At 36.0% G+C, this 12,161-nt stretch overlaps 1 protein-coding gene across 2 annotated transcripts in view; it reads right to left on the reverse strand.

Annotated features, from left to right (window-relative positions):
* Window positions 1-11,210, reverse strand: part of carmil2 (capping protein regulator and myosin 1 linker 2) — a 41,595-nt gene extending 30,385 nt beyond the window's left edge. Inside the window, exons 1-9 of one of the 2 annotated variants that reach the window (XM_079873995.1) lie at window positions 11,126-11,209; window positions 10,870-10,964; window positions 9,884-9,934; window positions 5,901-5,960; window positions 4,399-4,520; window positions 2,918-3,015; window positions 2,714-2,784; window positions 2,555-2,628; window positions 1,740-1,815 (exon numbers count right to left, since the gene is read on the reverse strand). In XM_079873995.1, coding sequence (XP_079730121.1) covers window positions 1,740-1,815; window positions 2,555-2,628; window positions 2,714-2,784; window positions 2,918-3,015; window positions 4,399-4,520; window positions 5,901-5,960; window positions 9,884-9,934; window positions 10,870-10,964; window positions 11,126-11,162 — 684 coding nt within the window. In that variant the 5' untranslated portion in view covers window positions 11,163-11,209. Of the gene's footprint in view, window positions 1-1,739; window positions 1,816-2,554; window positions 2,629-2,713; window positions 2,785-2,917; window positions 3,016-4,398; window positions 4,521-5,900; window positions 5,961-9,883; window positions 9,935-10,869; window positions 10,965-11,125 lie in introns of both variants that reach the window. The other variant, XM_079873996.1, reaches the window with a different exon arrangement.
* Window positions 11,211-12,161: the final 951 nt, after the last annotated feature.

Here is a 12,161-nt window from a genome sequence, read left to right on the forward strand (position 1 = left end):
CGTGTCTTAGGCCATCAATGAGTACTTACGATGGGGAATTGTTTAATTTGGACGATGGGGAATTGTTTTAATTTGGACTCTGTGCATGCTCTTTGAGACAGTGACCACAGACCTGCATTAAATGACTGACAGACAAGAACGGTTTGACCTAAAAATATCAAAATTGAAACTACTGCAGAAAAAAGACACCTACATCTTGGATGCCCTTGAGGTAAGCTAAAACATACCAAAATCAAATTTCAAAGTGAACTATCCCTTTAAAGAATACGCTTGTTTGATTGATTGATTCAAGAAAGTGGCTTCGGCAACAATTCATTGTTCTACCCATCCTTAAATCCTCTCTTCATCTAAATGAGTATACTGTATCACACAGAGATCAAAGTCACCCTTGAGCATGTCTTGTTGTCATGGTCAGACCAGCAATTTATTATTTGGAAAGTGGCCTATATCTGACCTTTCCACAGCCAGGAGCGAGAGGAGATGAAGGTCTGACATGACTGAATAAGCCAAGTCTAAACAAGAACAACAAATCTGCTCCAAGTTAAAAGTAGGGAAGGCAATGTTTTTCATAAACACTTTTTGTTATACTGGTTGAAACTCTCTTCACATCCTGATAGCAATCAATAATAGAGGTGGTTTAAATATTTAAAAAATGTACATGTATCTTTTCTGTGGAAGTCTCAGGAATAAAAAAAAGTTAATTCATTGCATTCGGACCAAATGAAATGATACGATGTCCAACCAGCCTGTCAGCATAAGTATTTGCATACCTCCGCACACCCTGCTCGCACAGACATCACGTCATCATCAGTGTGTTCAGTAAAGCTATGTAGAGTTCTAGACAGACAATCACCAAGCGCCGCAAACAAACAGCAGTCATCTCAGTTCCTCCTGAACCAAAACAACAAGCTTATGCTGCGCTCACGCCATGTCGTGATTACTGTAATTACGAGATGGCAACACGTGATGTTCTAGCTGATGTACCCAGAGCCGTTCACGTCCCCAGACTCGGAATTATGCATTTCTTTGGAAACACTATCAACGCCGGATTTTTATTATTATTATTATTTTATTTATTTTTTTGGGCGTTTTTTGCTTTTATTAGAATAAACAGTTGGCTAGACAGGCTAGAATAGACAGTTGGCTAGACAGGAAGTGAGGTGGAAGAGAGAGAGGGGGGACGGCATCGGGAAAGGTCCATGAGCCGGGACTCGAACTCGAGTCGCCCGAAGCACAACGGCGATACAAGTCGGCGCACTTGCCCACAAGGCTGTAAGACTGGAAAAACTGGAAGAACTGGAAGAGAGGGCAACTCTCTGAGAAAACAGATTTGAACTCTCTATTGTAAAGTTAGCATCACTATTTGAGATGCAAGTCTCACCTCAGAATACATCTCTTCCCCTCTTCCCCCACTCTTTCTCTCTCATGCTGAGATCACTCATGAATCTGCAGCAGTCAGGTGGTACAAGCCAGACCTCTACAAGTTATTTACGTTTATTGTAATGTTATGTACTTTGAGACATGAGGTAATTTAACGCCATCTCTCATGATGTTTTGTAGACTCTGCTCTGGCTGTGTACCATCATGCGTTTTGGAGGATGCATGGCTTTGGAGACGCTCTGAAGGGAGGGTGGGAACTTATGCTTTCAAAGCTAGCCTCTCTGAAATTGCCTACCATACCTTTAACAGCTTTCTTTATCAGTATGCATGATTATTAGCCCAGTAGTATCCGTACATACCAGTTTGAAGTCCTTGCTGCATATCTTGGTAAACCACTGGTTGAAGGACAGAGCGCCCACTGCTAAAGCCAAGTCCCTATTAACATTAACAGAATATTATTATTAGTATTATTATAAAAAACATAAAAAAGAAGTATTGACCATTTTTATATTAAACATTTATAAATAAATTAATCAATTTATTTATTCAAAATACTTCCTTTCAAAAGTTTGGGGTCAGTAAGTTTTTTTATTATTAGTTTATTCAGCACATTACATACATTAAATGGATCAAAAGCGACAGTAAAGATTTTCGTATTGTTTCAAAAAAATTATATTTCAAATAAATCCTGTTCTTTTTAAACTTTTAATTAAAAAAAACAAAGTATCACGGTTGCCACAAAAAATATTATGCAGCGCAGCTGTTTGCAACATTGAAAATAATAAGAAATGTTTCTTGAGCAGAAAATCAGCATATTAGAATGATTTCTGAAGGATCATGTGACACTGAAGACGCTGAAAAATCAGCTTTGCATCACAGGAATAAATTACATTTTAAAATATATTAAAATAGAAAACTGTTTTTTTTTTTAAAAGAGTAATAACATTTCACAATATTGCTGTTTAACTGTGTTTTTGATTAAATAAATGCAGCCTTGATGAGAACAAGAGACTTACAAAAACATACAAACACCTGACTGAGCTCAAATGTTTGAAAGGTAGTGTATATTAAAGTTTTATATATAAGCAATTAAATATATATATTTAGATATTAGAAATTATACATAGTTTTTAATACATTTTTCTTAACCAGAGATATAAGTTTCATTGTATACCTGCTGTCTAAATGACTGAAGTCGATGAGGTTGAACACCCGACAGTTCTGAACATGGTAAATATTATCAACATCCTAGAAACAGAAGCAACAGTTCTTAAAACCATCATTGCTAAACCTTTGACATATCCGATTCTTGTTAGTTGTGACTACCACAGACCCACTGAACTTCCACACAGCATGGGAACTCGTTGAAGTCACACAACGCTGCATATGTGTCTGAAAAGCCCCCTGATGAAGAGAAAGGATGGAGAGCAAGATGGAGGATGGAAAGGATGGAGAAAAAGAAGGATGAAGAAAAATCAAATGAAAGCACTTTGATATCTAAATAACATCTAGATGTGATTGTCAACTGTCATCTGACCACATGGTCCAACTGCTCCATTCACATGTTCTTCAACTCTGGAGGCAAGACTGCATAGCCGCTCTTGAAGATCAGGAGGAACTTTCTTCAGCAATTTCCTGAAAGCAAGAAAAAGATGGAGGGGAGATAAAGGTGTAACCACATCAGCCAACACAAATTCAAAGGTCATGTTTGTTCCATTTGTGGGCAGATAAATCTGTTAATACTTACCAGAAGAAGTGAGTCAAATTGGAGAAGACCTTATGGTTTAACTAATCAGAGTTTATCATAAGGGTCAATATGGAAAAATGAAACTCCATAAAGATCATCCACTTTTTTACAGTGATTGATTGAACGCAGTGGTTCTGTTTCCAGACCCAGATTTTACACCAGATATTCAATACACAAACATGTAAATCACTGTTGCAAGTGAACTCATTTTATGCCAAAAAGGTTCTATATTAGGAGAAAGGTCTTAAATGATTGCGTAATACTTTCATGTTTAGCAAGTTATTTTTATTTTCTTCGGTTACACTATTATAATGGTCCACTTTGGACATTCTACTAACTATAAGTAAATTTGCAACTACATGTCAACTAACTCTCATTAGAGTATTAGTAGACTGTTAGATTAGGGTTAGATGTTAGGGTTCAGGTAAGTAGAATAAGTTGACATGTAGTTGCAAAGTTACTGATAGTTAGTAGAATGTCTATTGGGGAACTATGAAAATAAAGTGTTAGTAGATACTAAGCAGACAGTCTATTGAGAGCTAGTTGACATGAAGTTACAAAGGTACTTATAGTTAGTATCATGTCTAAAGTGGACCATCGAAATAAAGTGTTACCTTTTTTTCTAGTGATAAAGGATGTTTACAAGCTGTCTCATAAAATTTACCTAAAATTAAAAACGCAATTAAAGCCATAAAGTGATCCCCTAAATTATTATATATATATATATGAAGCGACTTTAGAGAGACTGAATCTTCGACCGAATCATTGTTTTCAGACCCTTTGAGAAATGAGGTGATGTGCAATGTATATTATGAAAAAATGTAAGTGTTTTTTGGATGCATGCAAATTGCAAACCTATTGTTGGAGACCTCCAAAACAAAATTAGGAACCTTTAAATAGCATAATGGGGGATATACAGAAGCTTTTCTTCTAAGAGTGTAGTCTTTAATTTTCATTTATTGGTCAGAGATCAGAGTTGAAACATTACCTCAATGTACCTTTGTTTAATATTATATTTACACTACACTATGGCTCAGTTTCACAGACAGGGCTTAGATTAAGCCAAGAATAGGCCTTAGTTCAAGTCCAAGAATAAAACTTTACTGGTGTGCATCATGAGACAAAACAATGCCACTGACATATTTTAAGATGTGTTGCTTTCAGTTAAAACAGCTCAAACATGCATTTTAGTCCAGGACTTGTCTGTGAAACCGTGTACCAAACCAAACGCACCATGTTTGATCAGATGTGATGTTTCTCAGATCACTCACCCTGGTGATGAATCAGGAAAGATCTTCTTGAGTGAGGCGGTGACATGGCTGACCACAGCTTCCAGATCTCTCACAGACATCAGGCTAAGAAAGTAGCTCTGCTTGTCTGTCTCGATAACCACCTCACAAACACAAAGTGCAAGGTGACATAAGTGATAAATAACTAACTGGCTGGCTGATTGAAAGACGACCTTTCTTTTGAGATGAAACTACTGAACCACCATTGCTTGCCCCCAACAGCTTGACATTTACAACAGTTTAAAAACCACAGGCTTTACTCACTGGAAAAAACATCAGAGTTGAAAAATGACCTCAACTTCCCTGTATTTTCAACTTCATGTTTACATTATACTATAAATATATGTAAAGAACAAAATACTACAGTAAAAAAGTGTTATTGGACCCTTTTCACATTTCCGAGGTTCTTCAAAGCGGGGGTCTCATAGTTGGGTAAACTTCATTAGTGGTGAATAGAAACTGCACGACTCCCATTTGCTCGAATGGCAAAAGAAAAAATCCATGATAGAGTTTCCACCACTTTCCAAAAGAGGGAAATATCGAGATTGATTACAGCCGTCAGAAGAAATTTGCCGTCAATCCCTAAGCCGTTATATTAGAAACACCCTCACAGCAGTGGTAATTCATTTTTTAACAGTTTACTGCCAAGGGAATATAACAATAGAGTTATAATTCTAAAAAATGTAATGAAAAATTGATAAACTTTACTAGATATAAGATGTTGATAACCGTAGAACTGTCATCACTGTCTGTGAAAAGTTGTTTTTGCATGTATTTGTATTGTAAATTTTGAAAATGTTTTTATAATTACAAAGTATTATCTCATCATTTACAGAGAAAAATCATATTTGACAATATTATACTACCGTTTAAAGTATTTTTGGTCAGTAATTTTTTTAATTAAATTATTTATTCATTTAAAACTTTTATTCTACTAGGACGCATTACATTGATCAAAATTGAGAGTGAAAACTTTTACTTGCAAAAGAGATCTATTTTAAATAATTAACTTTCTATTCATCAAAGAATACTGAAAAGATTAATCAGTCTCCACAAAAACATTAAGCGGCACAATTGTTTTCCATATTAATAAATAACACATTTTTCTCGAGCACCAAATAAGCATATTAGACAATTCATGAAAATTTAGCTTTGCCATCACAGGAATAAATGAAATGTAAAATATATTAAAACAGAAACCAATTATTTTAAATTGTAATAATATTTCCTTGGAGGATGAGAATTTGTAATAAAAAATAATAGAACAATTGGATTGAACTTAGGTTAGATAATGAATTGCATAATTTATGGGGAAAATATATTGGTATATTTGTATTATATCACAGCTGCCCATATTTTATTTTAAATTCACAGATGCTTCAACCCAAAGCAACATATAAAATGTATACAAATGTTACAGTGTAGATTAATAAGCAACTTTAAATGTTCATTATCGTGGCGTGTTGTAGCTGTAGATCTCTTACCTGCTCAATGCTGTCGATGATGATGGCATAGATCTCGAGATAACTAAAGGAACTCTCCACCTGAAGCAAGAGACAGGACCGCTGTAAACAGCACACATACTCTACACTGGAAATACAGTGACTCACAAGTTAACATAGAAGAGAATGTGGGGGGTCAGGGAGGCTGGATCTTTTATTGAAACTCAAACACAGAAGTTGAGCTTTGGAACGAGTATTTTTTTTCTTTTCTTTCCACAGGAACTAGTATTGAGTCATGCACTTTCAGCATCTAACTGCTCTCCATTAGGAGCTAATAGCTCTTCTTTCACAAATCAAGAAATACAATTAACTCTTAAAGGAGTGCATGTCATTCCATCTTTTCCCAAAATACTCACAACACTGTTTGTGCTAACAGCAGAAGAGTCTATATTACTCAGAGGAAATATAAATCTCTACAAATAATTATTTCCCCCTACAGCACTTTGAGTTAATACTGGACGTGACCTACTGACCCTCCTGTTTCTAACCTACAGCTTGTTTATCAGCTGCATATTTTTAGAGCACAGTGTCAATTCACTGTTCAAGGTTATTGGGGGGGTTTTTTGTGGCTTTTTTTTTGGCTCTCTGACCATTTCCTTATTCTGTCAGAATGAATGTATTTCACACACCTGATGTTCTGAATGTTAAATGGTACTGAAACAAGAGCTTATATGGTCATGTAACATTAAAGTTACATTACTCTGAAGCATTTCATTTTAAAATACCCCATAAAATTAGCCTGTTCTGATACACACTGGGCTCAAAACATAAATGGACACTTAAAGGGATAGTTCAGCCAAAAATGAAAATTCGGTCATTTACTCACCCTCAAGTGTTTCCAAACCTGTATGACTTTCTGTCATCGGTTTAACACAAAAGAAGATATTTTGTTGGATGCCAATGGCTATCATCACCTGTCTGGTTACCAACATTCTTTAAAGTATCTTTTGTGTTCAACAGAAGAAAGAAAGTCATACAGGTTTGGAACAACTTGAGGGTGAGTAAATTATGACAACATTTTCATTTTAAGTATGAAATTAATTTTTATTTGAAAACAATATAAAAAAAAGTCTGCAAACAAATCGTACCATTTTCTCAAAACTTAAAATGTAATTTCAATTTAAATGATTTGATTTAATTTAAAATGCATTCATTTTATTGGCTTATTTAATTTATTATTTGACTGTCTGTTTACATTAAATATAATTTCAAATATTTTTGCAAATACTTTATTTTTTAACAACTTTATGATACTGTTTTCAGGCTACATTTTGTCATAACAATTTTGAACAACTAGTGCAAAGTGAGTGACATTTTTATTTGTGCATGGCAGAAAGCAAATACTGATACTGACATAATGACATACAATAAATATGGAAAATTGAACTACACGATTGAGGGAGCAGGCTACACAGTGAACTCTGAGAAAACGCTACGCTTGAGCAAACAGTTTGTGTATAGGCTACTACAAATGATGGCCGTGAAAGAGACTGTGAACGCATTGAATAGGATATGTTTAGTTGGTGAATAGCATAGGCTACTATTACACAGTAGCGATAACGTTAAGCGCACCAGAATGAAATATAATATTCAGAAATAAACAGCGTAGCTGACTTACAGATTCAGTTAATATCCACAAATGAATAAGCGCAACGATTCAGGGAGCAAACTACACAGTGAACTCCGAGAAAGCGCTACTTAAAGGATTAGTTCACTTTCAAAAAAAAATTTGCTGATAATTTACTCACCCCGATAGTGGAGCGGCTAAGTGATATAATCGTTCAGTTTATGATACAAGCGTGAAAACTGGCATGAGCAGTCTCCATGGGTCACTTGACAAGAAAATTGTCCGAGCCACTTGAAATTTCAAGATTTTTCATTTTTCAAGATGGCCGACACCTTAGTGGAGCAGTTAAGTGATATAGTGGTTTATTTGGTGATACAAACATGAAAATTGGCATGAGCAGTCTCTGATGGTCACTAGACAATAAGCCACCCACCACAGCTACTTGAAATTTCAAGATGGCGGCCATTTTTCAAGATTGCCGACACCTTAGTGGAGCAGTTAAGTGATATAGTGGTTTATTTGGTGATACAAGCATGAAAATTGGCATGAGCAGTCTCTGATGGTCACTAGACAATAAGCCACCCACAGCTACTTGAAATTTCAAGATGGCGGCCATTTTTCAAGATTGCCACCACCTTAGTGGAGCAATTAGGCTCATGGCAATTTTCATGCTTGTATCACCAACTAAATGATTTCTTAAGCCTAATTGCTCCACTAAGGTGGTGGCCATCTTGAAAAATGGCCGCCATCTTGAAATTTCAAGTAGCTGTAGGTGGCTTATTGTCAAGTGACCCACAGAGACTGCTCATGCCAATTTTCATGCTTGTATCACCAAATAAACCACTATATCACTTAACTGCTCCACTAAGGTGTCGGCCATCTTGAAAAATGGCCACCATCTTGAAATTTCAAGTGGCTCGGACAATTTTCTTGTCAAGTGACCCATGGAGACTGCTCATGACAATTTTCACGCTTGTATCATAAACTGAACGATTCTGCCAAACATAAGCACTTAGCCGCTCCACTACGATGTCTTCCAAGATATCCATCTCTTTCTTTCTTCAGTCGAAAAGAAATTAAGGTTTTTGAGGAAAACATTCCAGGATTTTTCTCCATATAATGGACTTCAATGGCAACCAACGGTTTGAAGGTTCAAATGTCCGTCTCAATGCAGCTTCAAAGTCTCTACACGATCCTAGTCGAGAAATTAGGGTTTTATCTAGTGAAACGATCGGTCATTTTCTAAAAAAAAAAAAAATCTCTATATATATACTTTTTAACCACAAATGCTCGTCATGTACCATCTCTGAGATGTGCCACGCATTGCGTCATCATGTTGGAAAGGTCACGCGTTACGTCATCTATCTAAGTTATTTGTCTGTACTCCGGTTAAAAAGGTAGTGAAGGTCGAAAAATTCCATCTCATTTTCTCCGCCAACTTCAAAATCGTCCGACATCTTTGTTTTAATTTATTATTATTATTATTTTAATTTTTTTTCGTGACCTTTCCAACGTGATGACGTAATATATGGCGCATCTCAGAGATGGTTCAAGACAGCATTTGTGGTATATATATTTTATTTTTATTTATTTTTTAATGACCTATCATTTTGCTAGATAAGAACCTTATTTCTCGACTGGGATCGTGTAGATACTTTGAAGCTGCATTGAGACAGACATTTGAACCTTCTTTGAACATTGGGATAGTTGGTTGCCACTGAAGTCCATTCTGTGTAGAAAAATCCTGGAATGTTTTCCTCAAAAACCTTAATTGCTTTTCGACTGAAGAAAGAAAGACATGGATATCTTGGATGACATCGGGGTGAGTAAATTATCAGCAAAATATTTTTTGAAAGTGAACTAATCCTTTAAGCTCCGCTGCTTTCTTCGACCCTCTCTGTCTCTGCTCCTGCATTGTGCTCACTCAGTGTCAGTGTGAGAGGGGGGGTGGCCAGCGGCTAAAGCGGCAAAAGCCAATGTGTGCCTCTTTTAACAATATATTTAACGATATCTTTTGCATTTCTAATCCAAACAACGTCAAACTTGGCACTGCACTTACTCGTGCCTGTAGCAAGACACCTGTCAAGTTTGAAATCCATCGGACTAACGGTTTGAGAGATATGCGAATAACAGACACACAGACAGACGTTCCTGTAATTGATCGATTTTAAGTGTGACTTGAGTGTACAAATACTTTTTGGGATCACTGTTATCTGAAACTTTTTTTTTTAAGTGTAAGACAGCGGTGTAGAAACCATTTGATAAGTCTGTGTGGATGTGCATGCATGTAGAAAGGTAGAAATATCTAAAAGTAGAGGAAAGAACGTCTCCCCAGTTAAAATGATTTCTACGACCCTGATCTATGTGCTCTGATCGGCTCTGATATACTGTTTCCCACCTTCACTGGCTGCTTGCTGTGGAACACATGAGCTCTCCATTGAGACATCACCTGTTAAAGAACAAAAACACAACAGAACAGTGTAAATGAGTCTAGTGCCATCTGCTGGTACACAAAAAGAGCTCACAACAACAGGCTAGCTACTTCCTTTCAGTTGTACTCTCTGTTATCAGTCTTTGTGGCTTTCAGTTTTATAGCTCAGCAACCAACCTAAAAATATTGTTTTTATAACAATATTGTTTGGCAAAACCACAAAAAAATATTGTGGCCTTTTCAGTGCTTACTCTTTCACATTAAGCAGAGAGAAGCGTGCAGCCCTTCAATGATAAGTGAACGAACAGTGCTGACTGTGCAAGCAGATTCTTGCAGAGCATGAGACATGCTCATTTCATCAGCACATCTCTGCACCATGAGCAGCGAGTGCTGCTTTCTAGATGAACATCACAGTCGACAGTAAAGTCGTTCGGTATTACTAACGAGAATGGGAGAATCCAGAGTTTTCAAATTAATTTATGACATTAATCATGTTACTTTTTATATTATTCTCAAATCATGCATCATGCCGGAGAACATGATCGTCAGGTTTTGAACAAACTTATGGAGAGTTCATGCAGCTCAAGTGCTGCTGTCATTAAAGCCAAAGGGCAACAAACCAAAATTTTTCCTCATATTAAAAATGTATTACTAAATACAGTAAAAATGTTGTTATATATATATATATATATATTTGTAATAAAATTATATATTTCATAACTTTTTTTACTTTTTACTTGCGTCTTACTACGCGGTTTGTTGCAGATATTTGTGTTTGTGTATGATTATCAAGAGCATCCTATGGCAGTCACTTCAAGATGTGCAGTTTCTCACATAGCACAATCATGTGATATATATATATATATATATATTATAAAAAAAATTGTATTACACAAATAAAAAGAAATATATTTTCATTATTACAAAATTGTAAGGGTGAGAGGCTGACATACCAAAACTCTGTTCTCTGCTCGTCCCTTGCACTGGTTGATATGCACCAGACTCATGAACTGAACCCTTTGTGGCTTCAGATACTGAGTTATGCCTTCTGTAAATCAAGCATTGAACCATTTATGCAGAACTGCACATCACTCTAAAAAATAAATAATCAAAGCACCGCACTATAATGTTATCACATCACATACCTATACAAAAAGGTATGCACGCAGTTCTGTAGCATGCTCTGAAAGTATTGCGTAAGAACCTTACCTTTGAGGCAAAATGGGACCTCTGTCAGCGCCGCCATAATGTCTGCTCACTATGTCAGTGGTAACAGGGTGAAGACAGGGCAGGCCAGCGCTGGCAGTGTGTGATACACTCTTGAACACACACTCACATCCTGCTGCTTTATGATTCATGCTTATGGGGGAAAACCACAGTTTGAGAGTACAGGTCTGAGACAGGATGTGACACCTGAACTGCATGAAGAGCATCCTATGGCAGTCACTTCAAGATGTGCAGTTTCTCACATAGCACAATCATTTCAACCCCAATACAGATTAAATATATCTGTTAGCAAATGTTAATATGTAAAGCTCCAGTCAGTGGTTTTGAGGTCAGCTACACACAGATGTATAGAAAATCAAATGCTGTACCTGTAACCTTTACTTTTAAGATCTACTGATGGCTAAATACTAAAAAAAATAAAACTGCTAAATGGGCATTTTTCTACTCAGTATCTCCCTCTAGTGGAATGTTCACTAGGAAATTGTGACAACCCTCCCAACTAAAATAATATCTGATCTACTGTCACTTGTTGCTATCCTGAAAAATACCATACATTTTTAAAGTGGGTGAAAACAAAGCACTACACAATTCTAAGAATTTCCACTCCATTGCTGAAGCTATATTTAGTATATGTAATGTTTCAGCTGCTTGGCAAAAAAAAAAAAAAAAAAAAAGTAGACAATTTAAACTATTTTAACCCTTCATTGGTGCTAGTCTAATCATAATTAATGCAAGATTCCTTTTTTCCCTGTTGTAACTTGGCACAGAATAAACAGACAAACATTGATAAGGACAATATTTTTTTATTAGCTGTACAGCAATACATTCTCCACACCATCTTACCTTATAGGCCCTCTATATACCCTCGCAACCAAAATAAATGTCTTTATAAGGTTGGTTTTCTGACCATTGTAAAATTCAAATAGTACAGCTAGGTTAAAAAAGAAAAAAGAAAAAAAACAAAAAAAAACGCATTAACCTAGAATTAAGAGCTTAAAAAAAAGCAATTTAAATGCAA

The sequence above is a fragment of the Squalius cephalus genome (assembly GCF_949319135.1).
Source record: "Squalius cephalus genome assembly, chromosome: 6".
NCBI classification, from domain to species: domain Eukaryota; kingdom Metazoa; phylum Chordata; class Actinopteri; order Cypriniformes; family Leuciscidae; genus Squalius; species Squalius cephalus.